Here is a 27,101-nt window from a genome sequence, read left to right on the forward strand (position 1 = left end):
TAAAAACACGGAACTAAACCGTAAAAGTACTTTTGTGTCTACGACCCGAGAAAATTTCGAAATATTGTTAGTCAATCGTTTAACAAATCAGTGTTTGTCAAATGTATATTTATATATACTTTTTGTGTCCATTTTTAATGTGTGTTCTTAACGTTAACAATCAAACAAATTTGTTTCGTTAAATAGATTTTTGTTAATTTACTTAATATAGCGACCCGCCCTCGCTTCGCTTCGGAAACATTAAAACACACATGAAACTAAAATAAAAAATAAAAAAAAGAAAAAAAAAGGTAGCCTATGTTCATCAGGGACAATGTCGGCTCCTAGTGGAAAAAGAATTTTTCAAATCGATCCAGTAGTTTCGGAGCCTATTCGAAACAAACAAACAAACAAATCTTTCCTCTTTATAATATTAGTATAGAAGACTTATTCGACGTTGATAAAAGTTAGTTTTTCGTTAATACCGTGTTATATTATCGTGAAAAGGAATGTACGATTTTTGATTCGATCTCACTTTTATAGTCGCTTTGATATGTGTTTCCATTTCATTTATTTATGCCCGAGTATTCACACTATATATTTTGGACACGTATCGCGACGGCCAGCAGAGCCTATCGAGAAACTTGTTGTTCAGGGTAGGGTCAATGGTAAGAGATCTCGTGGACGAAGCCCCATGGGCTGGACTGATCAGATGAAAGACCTTACTGAAATCTCATTGAAATCTCATGTTCGCAAACTATGGAACACATCTGTCAAGGCTTTAATAAACAAGAATTCCACATGACCACACGACTGCTTTGCCAAGAGCAACCGACTATGATGGATGCATTCACGCTTATAATATTATATAAGGAATGACGTTTACGAAGCGACCACCCTGGAAGGAATGATACTCATGTAACATATAACATTATCTATAGATCTATCAGAATCTAACATAACAAAGTTTATTAGCCGATTAAATTTATTTGATAGAGTTATAATGAAGCCCATTTTAAATATGTAAAAATAGTTTAAAAAATATATTCGGTGGTCGGTAATATGGTTTTGTCTTTAATAATCTAAATTTTTTTATTCATTAGTCTTGAGTGGCGACCGCGTAGTGGAAGACGTAGCGTGGGTAGGCCTCCCTCAAGATGGGCCGACGACCTATTGAGGTTCGCGGGGATCCACTGGATGCAGGCAGCGCAGGACCGGTCCTAGTGGCGAGGCTTGGGGGAGGCCTAAGTCCAGCAGTGGACGTCCATGGGCTGATAAGAAGAAGAAGGCACACTGCCTCGTCGCTGCCATCGTATATTGTTCCAAAAACATTAGCTTATTTCTGTAGTAGTTCAGGAATACTTGTGTTAAAAAAATTACACAGTCCTGTAAAAGTTACAGGGGCTAGATGAAATCCATGTAAACCTACCCTATTTTCCTGTAGGTTATGTTTTCAGAAAAGCCGAACTTTCTTCGACTTTAGATTTCATTCAGCCTAAAATCGCGTATTTAATTGATACTGATTAATTATTTATTGAATTTGAATAGATAAGACCGTACCAATGTGAATAATGAACTACGTATTTTGTACTCGTCTAGATCTGAATGAATCCATAATTAAGGTTCACGAGCGATTTTCATGACATTTGTAAGTTCTGTTTGTAGGATGTATTGTAAGCCCGCGCGGGTAGGTACTACCATCTTGCGGAGTACATCCACGAGGCAGTCATGGGTTCTACAATACAAATGAGGCTTCAACCTCTTTTATCAAAATTAATACTATTGTGATATCTATGGGCTTCGGTCACCTCTTCAAACCAGGTGGGCAATGGGATCGTTCACCCACTTATGTAATAAATAAATAAATAAGTAAATCATTCGTTTGTAGTATCAGTATCGATATCTATTTTCCTAAAAACAAACAAAAAAAGGTAGGCAGTGGCTTAGCTCTGTCTCTGGCATTGCTGATGTCCATAAGCGATGGTAGCCAGTCACCATTAGGTGGGTCGTATGCTCGTCTGCCTATAGGGCAATAAAAAAATCTAACTCCCTAATTTGCAAGACCATTTCAGGCGAAAACGTACAAAAAAACCGTAGCTAATACATTAATACATAATGATTAGCTACAAATGACGTCATAAGCGATTGGTGTTTAGATTCACATGAAAAATGTTGGAATTGTTGGATTTTGTTTAGTGTTTTATATTGAGTAACAAAAATATCACAAAATTAGTGATTGAATAATCGTTTTAATTGAATTAAGATTCTAATGTTCAATAAATACTACGACTAACTACTTTTAAGATTGTGTTTTGTTAGTGTCTTCTTGTTTATTGAGGCTTCAATATGTCTCAAAGTGAATATATGTAGTTTCCGGAAACTATTTAACACAAAAACCTCCTTAACAAACATAAATATAAAAAAGCTACTGCGACGATATTTATCGAAGCTAATTTGACGACATCTACTCTAAACAGCGTGTTGTAATAAAAAGTAGCTGATAATTGTACTCTTATCGTGAATGGTAGTTTAATGAGGTGCACTCCAACGCTCCGCTGATAAGGGACCGATTCGCTTATCTCTACGCGTATGAGAAGCTTGAGAAAAAACAACTAACGGTGAGGTTTGTGTTAAAGCCACTAAAAGCTGGAGTTTTTCTCGATCAATGTATTTGTAATTAAATTGAATTAAACACATACATACGTAAACTATTACTCTAAAGCAGACGGATAACAATACTATTTTTTTTTAAAGTAAGCCCAAGTACCTGCTCCTCGCTTTAGTATGTTCAAAATTAATAGCCCGTAATGTTAAACTAATGTTCTGCCTTTCCACAGCTGAGGTTTAATTGTGTTGTGTGTAAGCATAGATAAATGCATTTTTATCTCGATTTTCTCAGGGTCATGAATTAGTCATAGCACGGTAGGCTTCGGTAGGCAGCGGCTTGGCTCTGCCTCTAGCATTGCTAAAGTCCATGGGCGACGGTAACCACTCACCATCAGGTGGGTCATATGCTCGTCTGCCTACAAGGGCAATAAAAAAAAAACGAAGAACCAGCATTTATTTGAACATTTTTTTTGTATGTTACTAGGAGATCTAACAATACTTACGTAAAGCTATTGAATTCGTGATTTTTTTGTTATGATAATATGTACTAAGTTAATAATAAATATTTTGTAAATTTTGTGCGACGATTTGGAAAAGATGCCGATTCTTCTCAGTGATGAAGTTTTACTTTGCCCTCAGACACAGCCCACTGAGTTTCTCGCCGGATCTTCTCAGTGGGTCGCGTTTCCGATCCGGTGGTAGATTCTGCGAAGCACGGCTCTTGCTAGGGTCAGTGTTAGCAACACTCCGGTTTGAGCCCCGTGAACTCACCTACACACGTTAGGGCGAAGCTGAAATAGCCTCTCAAGGCTATCAAGGTAGGAAAAAAAAGGCAGCGTCCTTATTGTTTTGGCGCCTATGGGCACCGCACATTGGGGCGGCGCGGCCCTGGTTCAGCATCATCATCATTGAATTCTGTACGTACCCGTATTGTTGTTGTTGTTGTAGTGGTGTGCCGGCGGTGGGATGTACTCCGGCAGCTCTGGGAGGCACACGTTGCTCTCGTACATGTTGGGCGGCACGTTGGCGAGCAGCGACCTTTCTTTTTCTACGTCTACGGTAACAAAGCAAAACTCATGGTTAAACTAAACTACAATTCGCAACTCATTAGAATGTTTCTTTTTTAATACGCTTTTATTAACTTCAGACGTTTGTATGTTAGTATGTAACGGAATCTTTGAACATGATTTTGACCCCCTTCAAAACGTCGGATTAACTCGAAATTTGATATACCGATGACAGGTCAATATAAAAAAAAATGAAAAAAAAGTTGAAAAAATTCTACTAAATTCTACTAAAAAATGAAAATTAAATGATAGTTTAAAAAATGGGGTGCATGGTATCAGTTGTTATAAATATTTTATGAACAGATATGAGTAGAAGGGTTATTTTGATAATATCCTAAAAAAAACCGCTACGCTTTTTTTTACAATAAAATCATTTTTTCTTAGACTATTTTTAATTCAAATTTATTAAAATTAATTTTCTATTTTTTAGTTGGATTTTCTATAAAAGCGTATTTTGTTACAATAGTTTTTTTTAAACTATTAATTATTTCATGTAGGCATTCTTAAAGCCGTTAGTTACCTTTTTGTAAGATCTCTAGATGTTCCCAAAGTATGTCTCCCATGAATGCCGGCGCTCTGGCCACGAACTCCTCGCGGCCCATCGCACAGATGTCCTTGCCCTGAGCTCGCGCGAACTGTTGAAGGGCGACACCCTCTAATGAGAACTCTCGAGCCGCCCAACGCAGCCACGCCGTTACTGCTGCTTCGCTCCACTGTCTTGGATCTGTTAATAAATAGATTGTCAAATTATAATGAAAATATTTTAATCGATGAGGATTTTTTTTATTGCTTAGATGTGTGGACGAGCTCACAGCCCATCTGGTGTTAAGCGGTTACTGGAGCCCATAGACATTTACGACGTAAATACACCACCCACCTTGAGATATAAGTTTTAAGGTCTCAAGTATAGTTACAACGGCTGCCCCACCCTTCAAACCGAAACGCATTACTGCTTCACGGTAGAAATAGGCAGGGTGTGTGAAAGAGGAAATGCGTTAGAGAGGTGTGAGTGCTGAGATGACATACGATAGACCTGAATGTAAAAAGAGGACATGTTGCGCCGACTCCACATTGTAGGTTAAGGGCGAGAAGAAGAAGATGATGAAAAGATTTTAATCGATAGTCTCAGGAGCATGACATTATTAATTCTTAGCTATCGTTAAATTAACATAATCGATGAATGAATTTTTATGAGCCATTTTTTTTATAGAAATAAGATTTTATTTCACAAATGAAATTTATTTGACGTTTATCACTTTGAAAGCTTGCATTAAAATTCCTATTATTATTATCATTATTATTATAGTTTTATTTTTCCAACTGGAAAGGCAGAGGTATCATACCATGCAGCCTAATCTTTTATATATTTTTTATTGGAAAAACGATATTATGAAATGAAATGAAGTTGAATAATATGAAACATGGCATGAAATGAAATATAATCCCAGTAAAATGGTGTCATTTATTGAGACTTTTTCAGTGGACTTTTTGAAGGATCCCGAGAAGTTACGTTTAGCAGCTTTGTTTAATTTTCCCACATTTGTGCATTTTCACAGATTAGTATCTGTCACATTTGTGATTAGTATCCTTGAAAATGCACAAATGTTAATAAACCACCGTTATTACACATTTAAACCTGAAGAAACACTAAGTAGACAAAATAAATCCACAACTCGGTAGGCAGCGGCTTGGCTCTGCGCCTGGCATTGTTGAAGTCCATGGGCGACGGTAACCACTCACCATCAGGTGGGCCGTATGCTCGTCTGCGTACAAGGGTATTTAAAAAAAAAAAAAAACTACTGCTCGCGTTCCCGCCAAAAGTCCTCAAATTCCTTTTCAAACGCATAAACAATATTAAATGGAGATTGCATATTTCATTCAAGTAACCATAAATGGTTGATCGCCCGGACAGGCCAGTAACAACAATTAGTCGGCCACCGAACCGATGCGTTGCCTAACAACGGAACTTGCCTCACGCGCCGGAAGCGTGCCGACCTTCAAGCCGAAACGCATACGTCTAAAATCTAAAGTAATCGCTCTTATTGACACTCCTCAGAGAATCATCAAAAACTCTTTCTGATGGAAGTTTTCGTTGTCGGGATTCAACTGTCAAGACATCCTGTCATTAAATTCGGTAAACACATTTCATCTTACTGCTGTATGAATATGAAAATCGAAGGGCTTGATTTTTTATAATCGTAATTATTACATATTCCTTAAGACTATTTTATGTTTTCTGTAAAGAGTAAAAAGAGTACATTTAGTGGTTGTGTTCGAAATTTCGAAATTTAGTGTCAAAATTTGTATTTCATACATTTACTTATTTCAAATGATTTTAATGGTTTTTAAAGGCAATTTACAAACAACTACAGGATTTGTAAAGTTCAAATCGATTAGAAATTAAAAATAGAATTTTGCATTCAAAACATGTACTTTGTACGTTTAGAAATATCTATCCAACGTTATATTAGCGCAACATAGCAAACAAACCGACATTAACGACGCTAATTCCGTCGCCCATCTCGAGATATGAGTTTTAAGTCTCAGGTTTTCCAGTACAAGGACTGCCCCACCGTTCAAAACGATACGCATTTTACCGCCAGTAAATTTTTCTTTTTAATCAAATTGTTTCCTGCGACTCTAACAATTATCTTATCTAATATATAAAATTCTCGTGTCACAGTTTTCGTTGCCATACTCCTCCGAAACGGCTCGACCGATTTTCGTGAATCTTAGCATGCATATCGGTCAGGGTTGAGAATCAAATAACATCTATTTTTCATCCCCCTAAATGTTAAGGGTGGTCCACCCCTAAATTTGATTTGTTATTTTTTCAACAAAATTTTTTGTTTTTATTTTTTTATGATACAGCATACAAAAATACATACAGCCCTAAATTTTCATCCCTCTACGATCAACCCTTATTTTTTATTTGCTAATTAAAACTTTAAATTTTTTTGCGAGAATTTTGTTTTATTTTGTCATGACGTAGAATAAAAAAAATCATATTACTCTGAAATTTTCACCCCTCTACGATCAACCCCTATTTTTTATTTGTTAATTATGAACTTTAATTTTTAGATTTTCATTTTAGATTTTCATTTTCATTTTTATTTTTATTTTGTCATGAATTAAAATAAAAAATCTGATGTTACTCTAAATTTTTCATCCCTCTATGATCAACCCCTATTTTTTATTTGTTAATTATAAACTTTAATTTTTTCGCAAGTTTTTTATTTTATTTTGTCATTAGCTGACCCAGCAAACGTTGTGTTGCCTTAAATAAGATATCTAGGGAAATTCTACTGTAGAAAAAAAAAACTCATTTAACCACATAATACCTCATTATAAATAAATAAAAAATATCCAAAAAATTAAAATTAAAAATAAATGTTTGTGGTGGACTACCCTTTTCACTTAAGGGTATGAAAAATAGATAGTAGCCGATTCTCAGACCTACTGAACATACTATTGATACACAAATAAAACCAAAAAAATATGGCTGAAAAATGTATAGTATTGTATAGCTCTCAAATATATTAAGTGTATAATCTAAGATGTATAGTGAGTAAGTAAGACAGGAGACCGGCTTCGTCCTCATCCCTACTACGTGATGTTTGCTGGATGAGTGGTGACACCTGGCGGGGATAGCTGATCGATTGATAGTTGATCAATAGTCGGCCGGCGAAGCCGGGAGATCAAATTCAATTTAAAAAAAATCTTAATTAAAGGAACTTGAAATTATAAATTCTGAATTAGAATTTATCGTACTACAATTATAATATTTGATTGCCATCTTGCAACCTTATTGCGGATCTGTGCATAGAAAAAAAAAAAAAAATCGGATGGAAAAATAGGGGTTGATCGTATAAGAGTGAAAATTGAGAGTAATATGATTTTTTTTATTTTAAGTCATGACAAAATAAAATAAAAAACTTGCGAAAAAATTAAAGTTTATAATTAACAAATAAAAAATAGGGGTTGATCATAGAGGGATGAAAAATTTAGAGTAACATCAGATTTTTTATTTTAATTCATGACAAAATAAAAATAAAAATGAAAATCTTGCCAAAAAAATTAAAGTTTTTAATTAGCAAATAAAAAATAAGGGTTGATCGTAGAGGGGTGAAAATTTAGGGCTGTATGTATTTTTGTATGCTGTATCTTCTTAAGGCTGTATCATAAAAAAATAAAAACAAAAATTTTTGTCTAAAAAATAACAAATCAAATTTAGGGGTGGACCACCCTTAACATTTAGGGGGATGAAAAATAGATGTTGTTCGATTCTCAATTCTGACCGATATGCATGCTAAGATTCACGAAAATCGGTCGAGCCGTTTCGGAGGAGTATGGGAACGAACATTGTGACACGAGAATTTTATATATTAGATAATGAGGTATTATGTGGTTAAATGAGGTTTTTTTTTCTACAGTAGAATTTCCCTAGATATCTTATTTAAGGCAACACAACGTTTGCCGGGTCAGCTAGTTTTCTATAAAACTATTAATCGAAATTTAAAAAATACAGAAAGAATTAACAGTATCTTTCAGACGTTTATTTGACGTTTATCTAAAAGGTTTACTAAAAAGAGTAAAAATAAAAACAGTATTGATGTTTTAATTAGAAAACTAGTTAGTTACGTTATGTTTCACGGCCTAACATTTTAAAATTGATTAATCCAATATTCACTCGTGTTTGAAATATATATATAAAAAAATAGAATGTTTAAACTAAGCTAAAGTACATCAGCTCATGGATAGTTTAATAAAATTAAATGTTTAAGAAACTGATTTAAATTGCGTATGTATATAACAGTACTGAGAACAAAGCATGAACTCTTATGTTAATGGACCAATTTCATTAACAACCGATGTACAGATAACACGCTACATCTCGGCGGAGTCTTCCAGTTATCTCCTCATTGTTAACTACTGGATTCATTTTATGTCCAACTGATCTCGAATATAGATACGCTGTAACGACAGCCGCTGTTTACGTTGCGTATGTTAATATTTGGTTTTTTTTTTCTTAGTCTTTTGTTTTGGAAATGCGAGTCTTTCGTCAGGAGTGAAATACGCGAAGACAACATTCGTTGTGAAGCTCTGAATATGTTTTAATCATTTTTTTTGTGTTATATATGTGACATCATGAAGGGAAAACATCGTGTAATAAAATCGATCCGATTCGAACCGATCTTGTGCTCATATGTCCCATCATAGGCAGATGAGATAATATATTGGGAGAAAAATAACATTTTCTAAATTTAATCAAACATATTCGAACATGAAACAGTGAAGAAATATTCATCGAATTCTAGGTTCAGTATAATTTGAGCTGTATTGGAACGTATAAAATGAATATACCATCAAAGATATAAGATATAAGTCGGGGAACTTTTTTAATTATTACCCCAAAATATTTTTGTGTAAGTTGATATTACCCTATGGCGAAGAACAAAAAAAAGTAATTCACTTTTTATATATATGCTATATTATAGCACCCAAGATAATATTGGAAAAAAAAAAAATATTTTTTCGTTTCATTTCATTTCGTTTCATCGAGTTTGAAATCAGAACGATTCTAAAGAAGTTTCACTTCAATATATACTTTTTACTCACAAAAGTTTAATTTTTACCCCCCAAAATTTCATTTTACCCCATTTGGGGTAATTTACGCCGGTTCCCCGACCGCTGATATAGACAGACAATAAAAATGAATTAATTGTTAGAAACATAGCTTAAAACACGACTTAAAGTTTAGACTACAGTACAGAAAGATTAAGATTACATAAACGCTTCCAAATTTAAGATCTCATAATTAATGGCCGTCGTTTATTTCTTACACAAATATCATTACGTAAAGACATGTTTTGAATTGAAAAGGGCACGTCTTAGTTTTTCATGTTCAAGCTTTATCAAATTTGGTTTAATGACCCGGTTTATTATGTTGAACAATAAAGCGAATCCAGTCTGTTTTTACTTGCTTAATCTTTATTTACTGCCAAACGTATAAATTATAGACATGCGATAACAAAATAATTTAAGCAACACGATGTTTTCGAGCCTCGAATGGAGTCTTTAACTTCAATCTAATGAATAAGAATTGGATTTAAAACATGTCATTTTAAACATATTATGGTGATTTTATTTATAATGTATTGAAGGTATCGTTTTAGTATCTTTACGAAAACTTTTTCGAATTTTTATCATAGTAGTATAAAATAATGAATTGTCAATAAAATATCAAAGCCTGGTTCAAGAACTGAACCGTAAAAATGAGGGAAATAAGCATTGTAATTTACATGTAGTGCAATTGGGCCGTTAATTTGGGACGACGAATAAACTTAAGTATACGACACCAAGCCAAATTATCAGATAGATCAAATTATATAGTCTACGTCGGGGGTCGACAACCTCTTTAGTTACATAGGCAAATATTATTCACTTTACAAAAAAAAAAAACATTTCAAAATTGTTCTAAATCTACTAACTAGGATTGGGCACCATTTCTATCTCTCAGCCCATTATTGTAAGTAAATGTTTAATGGTTTTCATTAAATAATAAGTGATTATCTAATAATACCATATATATACATTAACTAATTTATTTTAGAAAACACTACTTATATAAGAATAAATATATATTTTTCTTATGAATAATTAGATTCGTTTTTTTTAACAAAAAAAATATTTATGCAAGTACAATTTATTGTTGGCAATAAAATATTTTGTGGCTCTTTATAAACTTTGAAATTTTGTAAATTGTGATTTTTGGCTCTTGCGACTCGAAAGGTTGCCGACCTCTGGTCTACGTACGTTATATGGGATAGACCAAGTCGTCATAATTATTTAACTAAAATATGTTGTTTCGGACAAAATCCGAAACTAGAACGTTATATTTACGCACAAAATCGTATGTCCCGTGTATATACGTATGAAGTAATGTTAACAAATTCATATGAGTGCAACATGTGATTTAGTGTAAGCGTGCAGGGGCGCCGGAAGTGCGAATAGACGCGCCACAGACGCACGCACTTCCGCTGTGTTCGGCCGACGAACTCGTCACCTGTACGACTCACGATTCAACTGTGATCTTAGCATTGCTTAATATAACGATTCTAAATATACACTTGCATAATTATGTTTTAATTCGTTTAGGGTATCGTATAAGCGGCAGCTTACAACGAGCATCGCGCGTTTTCCTAGATGAACTCGTTCAACATACAGCAATTGCTTCTTTTTTTTTTGCCTACCTAAGCTGAGAGCCTTGAGAGGCTATATCAGCGTAACCTTAACTAGTAGGTGAGCTCACGGGGCTCAAACCTGACGACTTTGCTAACACGAACTCTAGCAGGAGCCGTGCTTCGCAGAATCTACCACCAGATCGGAAACGCGACCCACTGAGAAGATCCGGTGAGAAACTCAGTGGGCTGTGTCTGAGGGCTAATTTACTCGTCGAGCCCTTCGTCGCAAGCGACGGGTTCGACGAAAACGATGACCGGCAGCAATTGCGAATGAAATAAATGGTTTTATCTGATTTATCTGTGTCTGAATATTTTATTTTAATATTTTATTTAAAACTTATACACGAATGGATACTAGTTTAGGGTCAGATTACCGTGTTTGTTCCCGGTTACTTATGTATTCTTGCCTTTCTAGTACTGATGGTAGAACGAGATTTTAAAGCAATAAAAATAAAAACATTTCAACACTAACAGGTCGACAAAAGCCGTGTATCGCAGTGGCGGTCGCTCAACGCGCCCCATTCATTACCATATGCAAATTGCACCTTGTATATGCGCCTGAGCAGTGTACACTAACAGTTTTTGCTTGTAACCACTATCCGTGTAATGAACGAGGCAAAAAGTGTTCCTGCATACTGGTTGGGCTACACGTTGAAATAATAAGTATTTGTCTGTTGTTTAATAATTAATTAATAAATTATCGAGGAATCATTTATCAGTTAAGATGCGTCTGATTTAGTTGACTAGGATAACCGTACGCATACGCGAATGTTAGAAAATATATGTCGGAGAAGCCACAATTATTAACACCATCGTCAGACATCGTAGGGGCGAATAGGGTGATCGAGCTAAGAGAAATATTGAGTACACCAATTACATTTGTTGTCTTAGAACGATTTAGAAATCTTCTCTTGACGTTAGCAAACGAAAACGAATGACAGTTCTTAAGACGGAGGCACCGCTCTTCAAGAAGACTGGTTGGTAAGTATGTAATGGCGTCAATGCGCCTCTGTCGGTTAGGCTCTGTCGTAGCACGATGTTAGCTGAGTTCCGACGATACCGCAATCGTGCTGGGTTTCGCTTAGCTACCAAAATAATGAATTAGAAATTATTAAGGGAATTCGGCAATCGAATGTCGCGTATGTCTTCTTGTTGTAAAAAGTCGATGTCTAACTAAGCACGTCATTACGGATCCTCCTGATCTATTAACGGTGCTTTTAGGTACCTCAAACAACGGTCACCGTCCTCGGTGGCTCGACGAGTGAATTAACCCATAGACACAGCACACTGAGTTTCTCGCTGGATCTTCTTAGTGAGTCGCGTTTCCGATTCGGTGGTAGATTCTGCGAAGCATTGCTCTTACTAGGGCCAGCAACACTCCGGGTTTGAGCCCCGTGAGCTCACCTACACGTCAAGGAGAAGCTGAAATAGCCTCTCAAGGCTATCAGCATAGGTAGAAAAAAAAAGAATGTCTTAACCATCCAAAACTAGCCGAGTTTTCTATATAATTCTCACATAGTTATGCTTAAGTGCATAGTAGCAGTTAGAACAGTACCCAGCTTTGACAACAGATCCGGCAGTTGCGTGTATATCGAGATACAACGGCATTGCCGTATTATAAAGAAGCGCGTACGATTGATCAGCAACAAAAATGGGCAATAATATGTCCAATAAAGAGGTGACGAAACATATAAACAAAAAAACCGCCGTGGCGTAGTAATAAACCGACTAAAATGGTTGCCTAGTTTTAAACGTTCGATTGAAGTTGAATGTTTATGAGATTCCTTTCTTATTGCCCATTAAAGTATCGAATAGTTCTGAATGAAATATTGCCGTGTACACGATTCTGAGTGTAACCAGTAACCGAACCGGCCCGTTTTTATATCACCGAAATAAATAATATTGTCATTTTGTAATATGTACTACGTGAAGTTTGACAGCTATTGTGATGTTCCGATCGACTCATTCATTTGAATATTCTAAAATGAAAATTACCTATTTTTTGTTTTCGTCGATTTTCATGAATGAAAATGAAGAAGTTTTAAATTTTTCTTGTCAGCACAAGGTGGAAGATAATTTGGAAATGTTTAAGAATCAAAAATGTAAGTGGCTTATGTTATTTACCTTTTGGCACGCCGAGGCGCAGCTGCTCCTTCTCCCAGGAGGCGAAGGTGGCCTTCAGCGCCTCGGCCATCTTCTTGTTGGTGCCCGGGGTCAGTGGCGGCACCTGCGATGGGATGTCTGTAACAAACATACAGAATTGTATGAAGTTTTTTTCGTTAATATTAACATATTTTATCATTCAACAATTGCGCATTTAAAATTTAAATTGTAAAATCGTATTCGTTGTTAAACATACCTAATTATCATTTCAAAGTGCGATTTTAAAAATTCTTTTTGTTTAGCTACGTGACATTACTCGTCCGGAAGAAAAGTCGATAAAATTTTGGTCGCAAAACAATTGAAGCATATTATATTCTCAAGATTATGCATGGTCGATTTAGTGAAAACCACACGAAAAGTAAACCTAAGACGGGTTTTGTGTGCCTAGCGATGCCTGATAGCGTAAAAGTTGACTAAAATTTTATGGATTTGGAACGTTTGCCTACGTTTGCCGTTAGGGGCGCTGTTCTAACTGCATACAAATTTAAGTTAACTTTTACGCTATCGAGAACGTTAAGAAACTCGCACTAAACACATTGAAATGTTGGGAGATGTCAACAGAGTAAAGCGGTACTTTACGCTTGGACAAAAACTAATTGCTTTACAAATCGCAAGTTTGGCCTCGCGTGGAATATTGCTCCATAGTGGTAAGGAGCCGTTTGATTGTACCTTGGCTTGGAGCATCAAGTGGACCGTATGATCAATTTCATACGCAAAAAAAAACGAAAACGTCACTTTCATTGTAACACTAATAGTGAATCTTGTCACAGCTAATTATCTTAATATAGGATATACCGTACCTTACGAGGAACTTTCAAGAAATCTCTGATCGTTTTATTGGCCATCCATAGCGCAAGTCCCATCAAAGATCGTTATCATTTGTATTAATTACTTTATCTATAGCATGTACACTGGGCACTGGAGAACAAATTAATTGTTAGCTTTTGGGGCTGGCTAGTTTCAAATAAAATAAATCAGAGATAAACGATCGGCATCGGTGCTGTGAGCCTGTGTACTTTCTCTGGCGTCAGTGTGTGCTGTGTAGATGTACTGGTTTCATTCATAAGTGCCGCGGTGTGAGTGAGGCGAGAGCGTGAGTGTGAGTGGTCCTCGCACACCTGCCGACCTGTTCTGAGATGCGGAGATTTGTGCACCTCTCCCACGGTCGGTGCCCGGTTCGCTTCTGATCTGCTCTAGCTGTTCGTTCTGATATAATTTAAATTTTTCTTTGCTTATATCTTTTTTTTTTGGGGTTTCAATCAGATTCATATGTTTTGATTGGCGGTAGATGAGAAGCTCATTTTCATTTAACTACTAGAAAGTTAATGAAGATTCTAAGTGCTTGCTTATTTTGGGGTGATGCTTTGTGGTTTGTTTGGAAAACGAAGAGAGTTCTTGTCAAATCTGTTTTTATTTTAAATAAAAATATAGATAATTTGAGTTCATTGTGCCACGCGGCAGTAAATTGCGAGGATTCATTAGTAATTTACTTAAACTATGCATTGTGCGCAGATGCACTTGATTCACTACGTTCATTCCCACTATTTGATTGGAAATAATTGACTTGGTTACTTATCGACCCGTTAGGGCCTGAGCGCTCACTTATTCAGATAAATACAACGCGATGTGTTTTAAATAGTTTATTTTAGTGATCTGATCTGAAGATGGTCCAGTTAAGATTGATACAAATTTAACAGATAAAATTTCTAACTAAAGGCTTCGTTAGCATTGATAGGTATATCTACCAGCTCCCTTTGCTTTTTATTCATTAGATTCCTTGTTTATTTTATTTATTAAACAATATTCTTCTATGTAATTAATAAATGTCATAAAGGATTTCATTTCAGATTACCGACGTATCGTAATATGTTACAATCATTTTACAAAACGTATTTTTCGTTTTCTTTCATTTTTATATATCGCGTCAATGAATGCAAGAATTTACAAACTGGAATGAAATGAAGACAGAAAACAAATTACTTTTGTTTATCGTAATTGCATTATAGTTGATCAAAAAACAGAAATACCTATTGTTATTGAATTGCTTAACAATAAAAATAAATGGTTATGGTTTGGTTTAATAAAATAGTTTCTCATAAAATTAAACAAATAAATAATCGGGAACGAATCTTTCTCTGTCAAATGGCTTTAAGCTGATATTCCCTATGCCATCGAAACCTAACTATGTTATTTACCCGATATGGCAATCGAATCCATAACCCTTTGCCAAGCAGTCAAAGGCCCATGTCAGTATGAAGTCAGTCAATTTGAATACATAGTTTTAACATTTTCCACTCAAACATGAGGGTTTTCGTTGGTCTATAATCGATTCGAAATTACTTAAATTAAAAAGGAAGCTGGGTATTAAGCTTGAGTTCAATTATGTTTGCTAAGTCTTATGTTGAGTGCACAACTCTGTCGGACGAACAAATACCTATTAAAACACAATTTATAAGTTTTAACCTTGATGAATAAATCGTATACTCATTTATAATAAATCTGCACCTGCCTCTACAGAACGATAGCGTTCGTATAAGTCAGAAGGTATAGTACCGTAGTACGGAATTATAAATATGATCGCGACCACTGCCCGAGGGGCCAAAAAAATGGCGAAGGAAAAGTATTGAGTCGCAATGTGTTGTGGCTTATGTGGGCTGCTAGTAGAACAATACACCGTTTTTGAAACATGAGATAAGGCAGAGAAAAATCATTCAAATTTGACCTAGTATCAATTGTTTCCTTAAATAAAAATATACAATGCACACTAACTTGTGCGTGTAATATAGTCTTTGCAGAGACCAATGTTGATGTACACATTTGAAACAATTGAGAAATTTGTCTATTTATTATTGGTCACATTTTTCAATTTTGTTGCTCTTTTGTGTTTAAAATTGTCATAAATGTAGGGCAAACAGAATTACTGGTGAATGAAATTAAAGTAGATACCTACTTAAATTAACACAGATGCTTTATACATATGTTTACGAAGTATTGTCTGAAATTAGGTGCTGAATGAGTTTTTTTTTTTTCTAAAACTGTAGTTTGATAACTGCAAGATATTTTTGATTGTGTTATAGTACTTATCTATAGGCAACTTATTGTATAATGTACTGATGCCCATAAGATTTTATGCAATAAAACTTTAATATAGATATGTACATAACCACTTGTACTTTTGAAATATTTTTTTTCTATTATTTTTATTTATTCAACTTCAAACTACACCAAAGAGTTTGAAACTTTAAGGATAGTTTATTTTTATTTTTTTTATTTTTTGTTAATATAGAAGTAAAAACACAATCATAATTTACATCTGTGCTTGAACTAGGTGATAAAACCTGTGTCTCAAGCAGCAGACGTTGTTGATGTCTATGGGCTCTGGCGACCACGTAACACGAAGTGGGCCGCAAGCTCGCCCACCTATCTAAGCAATTAATAAATAAAAACCATGTTAATGAAACAAGTGCTTGCAAATAGCTGTCATGCTTGACATTAAAACTCGCTATGGCATTTACGAAATAAAACAAATAAAAACCAAACTGGCGGAGGCAAGGCTTCCGTTTCCGTAATTAAAGCAATTAATGCGGAGTGATTTTGTTTAATTGTCCCGTAAGGTTTCCGATGGATCCCATCCGTTGTGCGCTAAGAGAACTAATTATGACATTTGACATTTCGTAAACGCATTCTCTACGAATAACGAGAGCTAATTCCGTATATTCATGTTACGTATCGCCCCGAACGACCATTACGAAGTCACGTTAAAATTAGTCACAGCTTGTAATATTACGAAGTACTTTGTAAAGTATATCTGGTTACGAGACAGATAAGCCTATTTGTTTATTGGCTGGACAATTACTATTGATTGGAGCGCTCGTTTTCGATTGGTCCGTGTAAATGGCAATAAAAACGTTCTAATATGAATATGCCCTTTATCGTGTTTTACGAAATCAATTTAAATAACTACTACTTACGCATATATAAATCGTAGATTTTTTTTATTGCTTAGGTTTGTAGACGAGCTCACGGCCCACCTGGTGTTCAGTGGTTACCGGAGCCCATAGACATCTACAGCGTAAATGCGCCACCCACCTTGAGATATAAGTTCTAAGGTCTCAGTATAGTTACAACGGCTGCCCTACCCTTCAAAGCGAAACGCATTACTGCTTCACGAAGAAATAGGCAGGGCGGTGGTACCTACTCGTGCGTACTCAAGAGGTCCTACCACCAGTGACCTCTTGTGAGTCCGCACGGGTTGGTACTACCGTTCTACCTATTTTCTGCCGTGAGGCAGTATGCGTTTCGGTTTGAAGGGTGGTGCAGCCGTTCTAACCATACTGAGACCGTAGAACTTATGCCTCAAGGTGGATGGCGCATTTGCGTTGTAGATGTCTATGGGCTCCAGTATCCACTTAACATCAGCTGGGCTGTGAGCTCGTCCACCTATATAAGCAATAAAAAAAAGCTAAATTTCAAAGAGACAATTGGTCTTGCTGGGATCTTACAGGTCATCGAGGTGCTAAAAGGTATTGTAGAATTTGAATGAGGGTGTAAGTGAACCACCGTCGCTGCGGGTCGAATCGTGAATGGCGTAGATAACGGCACAAAGGACCGGAGATGCGCCCGGCCTGCCACAGCCGTGGCCAAATAACGCGAGGACACCTCGGTCTTTCATCACTTAACTAATAAATCGGAATACGAATTTACCATAATTATTCTCGACGTTGTATTGTTTTTTTAATACGCTTTTATTAGCTTCAGACGTATGTATGTTAGTACATATGTAACGGATTAATTGAACATGATTTTGACCCCCTTCAAACGTCGGATTAACTCGAAATTTGGTATACTTATTAAGGACCGATGACAATTCAATATTAAAAATACATATTGAAAAAATTGAAATTCAACTAAAAAATGAAAAATAAATAATAGTTTAAAAAAACTAACAAAATACGCTTTTATAAAAAATCCAATTCAAAAACAGAAAATAAATTTGAATAAAAAATAGTGAGTTATAAATGTTTTATGAACATATATGAAAAGAAGGGTTATTTTGTTAATATCCTGTTTTCAGGACACGCCCCACGCTTTTATTCAATAAAATCATTTTTTCTTACACTATTTTTAATTCAAATTTATTTTCTATTTTTTAGTTGGATGTTCTATAAAAGCGTATTTTGTTAGTTTTTTTTTAAACTTATATTTATTTTAATTTTAAAGAGCACCGGATCATACATCAACCTACTGTATCGAGAATAAAAACATTTTGTAACCGCACGATATTAATTGGAAACGGAATTGATAAAATAACAATGCTACAAGCAAATATTGTTCACGAACAGGAAAATTTCTTATTTTTATATGCCAACGCGAATGTGAGCACGAATATTCATATGTGGTTGAGAATACGTAAAAATGGTGAATAGCAGTGACCAAAATACGTTGCATTAGATTATTTTAGATATAAAGACCGCTGAGTTTTAAAATCAATAACTAAAAAATGTTTTCTTGCTTTCTGAGCTGGACTTCATAGAATCCCTTCTTTGTACTCATACAAGTTTAAGCGTGCTATCTCTAAAAATAATCGTAAACTTTGTGTTAACCATAACAAAAGAGTTTGATATTGTCTAACGTTTTCTGAGAAAGCCTAATGAATACAAAACAATACGCTATATTCATAAATAGACACGTTGAATGAAGCCTTAAAAATCGCTTATATGTTATCCGATTCCAGGTAAACTTGAAAAAAAAGCATGAGCGTCTCATACAGAATTCCAGTACGTATATCCTTTATGTTAATGGTTATTCGAAGGTTTCGCGGTAACAGGTGGCGGACAGGGGTTATTTATTCTATGGGGGAATATTTTAACCGTCACTTGTTGCGACTATTCGTTTATTCGGACCATAAAAATTAAATTAGTGTAATCGCTTAAGTTGTTGTTGCTTGATTGTGCACGGTAACACTTTGTTTTTAATAAAATGAAAACGATTTTCACTTGCTAAGGTGATTTGGTATTTATTTATAGCATCTACGGATCCAGAAGAGTATGCTTTTTAGTGTTGATAGGTAAACAAGTTCAAAGTTTTCCAAATTTTTAGGTTATATACATAGAAGCAATTAAGGTGTATACGCATATTAGACGTTAATATCGTCTCCCTTTTGACACACGAGGTCAATGTTTTGATATTAAGGGAATAACAAATCTTTAAATCGAAATATGTACATGGTAGTTCTTGGAAGAAATAGACATGAATGTGGTACATATTAATGTGGTCCCCATTAATTCTGATGAACAGAAATTAAGAAAACTTATGGTATTGATAATGTTCTTCATCGTGGAAGTTGAAGTTTTTCGTGAACAAGCCTTAAGTACAAAGTTATGTGGAACAACCCGTACTCGTTTAGAATATAAAATGCCCAGGTTGAATAATGGTAACAAATGGTACTGAAATTTAGGGCTACGAATACTTCAATGCTCTCATAATTTGGACTATGGGTCGCCGTTGACTGGTTAGCGACGTCTGATATTAATATCAATAGATATTATGAATTTAATTCGAAATCAATGTCAGTACCGGACGCTTAATCAAGTTGCTAAAATTTTTCGACTGATAGAGATAAAGACTCATTATTCACACTGTTAACAAAAGGTGGTGCATCTCTTCTAGAACAGTCAATGAATATGGCAACAGACTGGCGAGCCACAATGGCGAACCAGAACAAAAGCTCGCACCATTTTTACCTCGTCCATTGTTCGTTTGAACTTGGTTGGCGTGACGTAAACGGCGCGTGCGCAGTTTCGCATTCAAATGTACGTCTTTTATTGCACATAATTACTCTAGATAATATTACCAATAATAATTATTTAGAGACTGCTTTGATCGTTGTCTGCGCTGGTAATCCTTAGTTATTTTTATTAATCATCTTTTTACGTAAGAACAATAAAATAATAATTTATTTATGTTGTAAGCATCTGAGTATGTAATGAAATCTACTGATCGTGTTTACAGAAGTTCATTATTTAATTTTATATGAGAACACTTTACAGTGACTAAGCTTCCAGAAAAATCTTTAGATTTATAGTAAGCTAAGCGAAAACATTATTTTAAATGTGTTTTTGAAAACGCTCGATTTGCCTATCTATCTACCTATGTCACCCTTTCCTTCACTGAAGCGTGGAGGAGGGTTCTCCCATAATGCGGTAAAAATGTTATTTTACAAACGGTCCTGTGGCACTGACGCGGAAAATGAACGTTTTGCGTATTAAGTGTACCACGTATCGTATTACGTGTGCCATTTTGTATTTTTTCGAAATAGTTATATTGTTGAGGAAATTTAGTAGTAGAAGTAAAGTAGAAAAGCATTTTAAGGTCATGATTTTGGTAGGTAGAGCGGAGATTTTTACTGGTGGTAGGACCTCTAGTGGGTCCGCACGGGTAGGTACCACCGCCCTGCCTATTTCTGCCGTGAAGCAGTAATGCGTTTCGGTTTGAAGAGTGGGGCAGCCGTTGTAACTATACTGAAACCTTAGAACTTATATTTCAAGGTGGGTTGTGCATTTACATTGTAGATGTCTATGGGCTCCAGTAACCACTTAACACCAGGTGGGCTGTGAGCTCGTCCACGCACTTAAGTAATAAAAAAAATTGGTTTTAATGCATTCGAAGTAATGGTGATATATTGTAATAGATCGAGATACGTGTCGGTTCGTGAACGTAGGCGAGAGACCTTTGCTCAATGACGGCGGCGCGGCGCGGTGCGGTGGTGCGCGGGCGCATCATCTCATTGAGCGAGCACCGGATGAGCCAATCAGCGGCGTGAATGGACGCCCCCGCGTATGCGCGCTCCTCGGTGCTCTATTAGCTCCCGACGTACTAGATGCCACTGTTTCTTTGTTGCGTCCGTAAATTGTTATGCCTTTTTATGGCCACAAGAATGTGTTGAGTCGTAAATCCGTTGTTTGTTGCCTCATTGATAGCACCATTGTCCGTCTTATGAGAGAGACTATTCAAATACGATACCGGGCTACTGGTTTTGACCGGCAGCATTTTTTAACTCGTTAGCTCGGAGGTGACACGTCCGCCGTCCGGTCGGTGAGTGCGCGTTGTTTGTCTAGAAATTGTTTGATTCAGGGTGGTAGTCTTTCAGCTTTTGACGCGACGCTAACGACACTAAACAAGCAAGCGAGTTAATAGATTAAACACTGGGACACCTAGTACCGGAAGAGGGTAATAAGAGTCAATTTAGATGTTTCGAATACGCGGATGTCTGGGATGTTTAGAATATTGCGTCCTAACCGTGAAACGATGTTCTTGGTGCGACCGTTTTAAATTTCGTTAACAGATTTGAATGTAAGTAATTTTGATTGCAGTACATACTAAGCTCCACATTTTCAATATTCCGTTTGTATGTATACAAACAATGTATCGAGCGTTCGAGTTACAAGCACGCACATTTCAAGGTCTTTACTTTCAAGATCATCAGAGCATGCGCGAGGAGTCAGTCATAATTACGGTAATGGTCCGTCGCGATTGCACAACAACGCGCCCTAGGTCCGCCACCGGACACGCGATGTTTCAAAACATGAAGATCATCTTCAGAGAAAATTGATGTTAGGAAACAGTTTATGACATCTGCTCGGCGTGACGATGTAATAATAACGAGATGATGGTATTCATGAAACTTATGTACATTTGAAAAGGCCAATTTGAAGCATGTAAGTATTTCAAGCAAAAATGAAACCACATTGGTTTTGTTTATGATTGAAGTATGGTACTGGTGGCCCGGAGGCCTTTCCAGTTTCACCAGGACAGGTGGGCGAGTAAAGGCTCAGCCAGGAGAGGTGGGTTTTGCTAACAGCTGAACCATATTGTATTATTATTGAAGTACTCGTAAATAAACGTATTGATTAATTTGTTTTTGTCATTTAACCAATCTATTTGAATATCACACACTGCAGCTATAAGCAGCGTAAGAAAACCTGTAAAACAATATTTTTTTTGCAGCAATAATCAACTTAATTATATACAGCATACATAATGCTGCGGCTGCGTAACGTGTTGGTAAACTATGTGTATCGTTGTGTCAAGCGTTAATAGCTCATGTGTGAAAACGAATCGGAAATTCAATACCTTGCAAGTATGATACACAATAATTGAGTAAATAAACGTTTTCGTACGTGTATTTCTTTTGGTCACGGCGCGTTCATATCGAGGGCAAGTGCACGTGAAACCGAGAGCGCTACGGAGTTGCGTATTTTACGTTTCCATACGTTCAGTGTGCTTAGTGTGAGTTTTTTAACGTTCTCGATAGCGTAAAAGTTAGCTCAAATTTGTATGGAATGGGATCGTTTGCGTACGTTTAGGTACGTTTGCGTACGCACGGGTAGGTACCACCGCCCCGCTTATTTCTGCCGTGAAGCAGTAATGCGTTTCGGTTTGAAGGGTGGGGCAGCCGTTGTAACTATTCTGAGACCTTAGAACTTATATTTCAAGGTGGTGGCGCATTTACGTTGTAGATGTCTATGGGTTCCAGTAACCACTTAACATCAGGTGGGCTGTGAGCTCGTCCACACACATAGGCAATAAAAAATAATAAAAAAAACCTTTGCCGCTGGGGCGTTTTTCGAACTGCATACAAAATTGTGTTAACTTTCACGCTATCGAGAACGTTAAGAAACTCGCACTAAGCACACAGACTTCGAAATTAAATTCGTTAGGGAATTATTGCGTATCAAACATATTCAAGAATATTGTTATTAAATAACAAAAAAAGCGTCTCTTTTTCTTGTGTTTTTTTAAGATCCGAACGAAGAAGATCCGACGAGAAACTCAGCGGGCTGTAGCGCCTCAGTGCTGGTCCCTATCACCTGAAAAATCCGCGTTTACCTACAGTCGACTTTTTTACCATATGCAAATACTCCGTTTCCCGTTTTTTTCCGAGCGTTATAGCCATTAACCCATAGACACAGCCCACTGAGTTTCTCGCCGGATCTTCTCAGTAGGTCGCGTTTTCGGTCCAGTAGTAGATTCTGCGAAGCACTGCTCTTGCCAGGGCCAGTGTTAGCAACACTGCTGGTTTGAGCCCTGTGAGCTCACCTACATTTTAGGGTGAAGCTGAAATAGCCTCTCCAGGCTATCAGCATAGTTAAAAAAAAAGCGTTATAACCGTTCCTTTTCAAGGAAACTTCAGAAGTGTTTTTGGACACGAGTGATCCCGGTAATCATCTGCCTTCGAAAGTATAAAATACACTATTATAGAAACTCACCTTTTGGCTTATTGAAAGCTTTCATCATGACTTTGATTCCCATGCCTGCGATAGCCGATGCCTCCACTATGTTTTGCCGCTGGTTAAAGTCCTGTTCACATCCAGCGACTATCTCGTCGATATTATTTTGTATGTATTTACAGTTTCGTTTAAACTAACTTAATTTTTTAAATAAGATCAATAAATATCACACAGTTTCGGCACAACGTCCATTGATCAGTCTAAACACTCCTCGCTGTTTTTCATTTTGCTTATGTCTTATATCACGTCACTTTTAAAATGTTCGTCGTAGTCGTATCATACATCGTTTATCACAGTACATTGATTTTCTTGTAGTAGCAGCATCTGTTTGACAATTTACACTATTATTTAATTTACAATCCACGTTTTTGTCGTTTGAGATGAACGGCTGACATTATGTTTGAGAAATAGCCGCGATACTGACTTCGTTTTGTTATTCATAATTTAATAAAAGATGGCGGAGTGTACGCACGCGATATTTAAATTTTAGGAAATGTTCCCACAGGTGCGCTCGGGACGTACGATCCGACACAGTCGCTTCCGGCCCGGTACCCCACTTGCCTCGAGTTCTCACCCCCGCCTCCCCTCGCCCTCACTTCCATTTCTCACCCCTTGTTTAACCCCCGCTGCGTGCAGGCATAGAGATGTTCCCACACGGTCCGCTAGGCCGTAACGGGTAATTTCGCTTACTTTACCGGCCTAAGTGCGTTTAGAGTACCTTCTCTAGTATGTGTAATTTGCATCTTTACTGACCATTTAACGCTAAGCTAAACTCATTAGACATCTGCGAAGGTCCTCGGGCGGAATGAGAGATATGCAAAATTACGGTTTTAAGTCTGTCATAAATTATGACGAGCCTCACTTGACCGTCCCATGACAAATGATTTAGCCTAGGTAACCATTACTTAAACTTGTTTGAGTTTCTTGGAATTATGGATAACTATTTGCGGCTCGGAGTCGATTTAAAATACGCTTACGTAGTCATAAGCACTTGACACTTTTCGTAATGAGAATATTAAAACGTACACTTTCAAATTAACATGAGGGCATCAATAGTTTGAACTGTGTTTGCGTGTCTCATTAATTCAAATTCAATAAAGCCCATACATACTTTTTAATAGCAGAGAAGCAAACACGTATTGAAGGGAACGATGCCTACTCCATACCTAGTTAACAGTTCAAGGGTTAAGTAGCCAGTAAACATCTCAATTTCGTTTAATCAATAAAGGGAAGGGTTCGGAATGGTTATTGTTTAGAATATTGGTTTTCGAAATAATATTAAACTCTCGAATGCATTTTAATGAATTGATTTTATGAACTTTTTTAATGTTTCACACGGTTATCTGCGTTCGTTCTCGGAACGGTTCAGATTGTTATCTCTCTTGCTAATAGTTCTCTTTTATCTTTGTTCTTTTTTATGTTTATATATTTGTTCAGTTCATTGTACGGTCTACGTTTGCATAAAGATATCCTTTGTAGGGAAAATAGTTATCTATTTAAAAAAAAAATGTTATTACCCCCACTTCCGTGATCGGTATCACGGCCTGAAAATACTCATGCCATAATAAAAAATTACAAAACTATTTCTTTGTGCTATTTTATATGAATTTCCAAAATGTATTGCTAAATTGACCCAATGAACGAAAATAATCCTTAAAAGCTAAGTGCGAAGACTCTACAAGTGCTCAAAGATCGTCATCACGATTTGTAAAATTTAAAAAAGGAAAGCGAAACACCATGACGTACTAAAAGCTCCAATAAATTTAACACTAGCAACAATTTATTTGACAAAAATCGTTAATCCCATTACTACCACAGATTAAACTAAATTATATGACGACTACAAGACGTTTGAGTTTACAACAACGAAGCTTTAGAATTTTAAGTGGATAGTTATCAAGTCATTATTGATTCAAAGGCTGTAAAACTCAATTTACTGACTAGGAACGATGATCGGAGCCCTTGGCAGTCGGTACTGTAGCGTTCTTTTGTATGTAATGTATTCAATGAGCCCAGTTGATTCGGTCACGTCAATATTGGAGCACAATGGATAAATAAAACGCAATCAAACTGGTAATACATGTATGAATTCGAAAAGAAGACTTGTTTGATTGTTCTTAGAGTTCTATTCACATAAAAAGTCAAATTCGAAGGTATTTTACACGAAGTAAGCATTGCTTTGATGTGCCTTTTGCGCGAATGTAAAACATGTTGTAAAACAATCGTAAATATGAATGCTTCGTCTAATCGTAAATATCCCGATCGGATTTTAAGACACGGATTTTATTGAAACGTGTTACACAGCTGAAAGTCTCTGATCATTTAATTTACTGTAGCACAGACGTATTGTGTGATCTTCGCATTGAGCTCGCTGTAAACAAGTCCTGTGCAACATTATCGTATTTTATCTAATATATTTCATTTTGATATTAAAATTTAATACAAGCAATTTTAGTGGTAAGCTCGTTTGAGCACGATGATAAAATGTCCAGTATTATCTGACAGTTCTTTTTTTATTTAAAGAGTAAATACATGAGGCTCTTAAGCGTGATAATATCAAAGACTTTTTTGAAATAATGTTTTTTTTTTTTTTTTTTTATTGCCTTTGTAGGCAGACGGGCATACGGCCCACCTGATGGTGAGTGGTTACCGTCGCCCATGGACTTCAGCAATGCCAGGGGCAGAGCCAAGCCGCTGCCTACCGCTTAATACTCTCCACAAGCCTCGTTTGAAGAAGGACATGTCATAGCGCTCGGGAAACACCGAGGAGGGGAGCTCATTCCATAGCCGGATGGTACGTGGCAAAAAAGATCTCTGGAAACGCACTGTGGATGACCGCAGTGGCTCCAGGTAATGTTTTGTTTTCATGTCGAAAAACATAGATTGACATTAAAAAACAGGGACATTAATTATGCAAAAAATTCTCTGTCTGACGAAACGTCGGTGCGCTCATAAAGTTTGAACTTATCGTGTTCGTTTTTCTTTTGAAGCTCAGTATCTTGCTTAGTATTCTCTCTATTGTAGCATGATTTATGTTCGACGGAGTGTATTCAATTGTGGATATACGTACATATTATGTATGTGTGTATCTGTGTGGTTAATCGCGCGTTGAGGAGCCGAGATTGGCCGGGTCGCGGGTCAACTAACTCGATTGTCGCGCCCAATTTGTCCCCACACACGGCTCAATGAAGCTGAGATGTAACCGTTTTGTCATATTATACTTAGCTTTATTCCAATTGAAACTTTTTGATGAATACTTCTATAATATCAGGTCTATAAATATTTCGTAGTGTAAAATTAACTTGAAAGCATCACCACTGTTTGAGGGAATTTAGTTTACGCATATTTTATTTTATGAAATGCTTTGTTGAAAAATCAGTTGAAAAATCAACTAATTATTTAATAAATTGACAAGTTCTTGACGAAGTATGCAGTCGAGAATGTCGTGCGTCTTAAATTAGTTGTTAGAATCAGTGAGATGAGCACTAACCGCTTAGAGTTAAATCAATTGCAGGACGGGATCAACGGGGGTCAAGACAAGTCCCTGGCACTGGACACCCGCATCTCTTTGTATAAACTAAATTAATAATACCAATATGTCTAAATTGAGTGGATTTATGAAAACTGCAGGGGTCTCTCGTGTTGAACAACTTTCGAATGGGAATTTAATAAGCAATGAATTCAATCTATTTTAAATGAAAAAAAAAAAGAAATGTAATAAACTATTCTCATTCTCAATAATGGTAATTTAT

At 36.3% G+C, this 27,101-nt stretch overlaps 1 protein-coding gene across 4 annotated transcripts in view; it reads right to left on the reverse strand.

Moving 5' to 3' along the window:
* Positions 1-27,101, reverse strand: part of LOC101745606 (ETS-like protein pointed) — a 172,085-nt gene that overhangs the window by 35,580 nt on the left and 109,404 nt on the right. For 2 of the 4 annotated variants that reach the window (XM_012688951.4, XM_062676121.1), the window contains exons 2-5: positions 23,329-23,673; positions 13,022-13,138; positions 4,174-4,377; positions 3,512-3,640 (exon numbers count right to left, since the gene is read on the reverse strand). In XM_012688951.4, coding sequence (XP_012544405.1) covers positions 3,512-3,640; positions 4,174-4,377; positions 13,022-13,138; positions 23,329-23,371 — 493 coding nt within the window. In that variant the 5' untranslated portion in view covers positions 23,372-23,673. The remainder of the gene's footprint in view (positions 1-3,511; positions 3,641-4,173; positions 4,378-13,021; positions 13,139-23,328; positions 23,674-27,101) is intronic. The other 2 variants (XM_012688950.4, XM_004924452.5) reach the window with 1 other exon arrangement.

Source organism: Bombyx mori, chromosome 25 (assembly GCF_030269925.1).
Source record: "Bombyx mori chromosome 25, ASM3026992v2".
Lineage (NCBI taxonomy): Eukaryota > Metazoa > Arthropoda > Insecta > Lepidoptera > Bombycidae > Bombyx > Bombyx mori.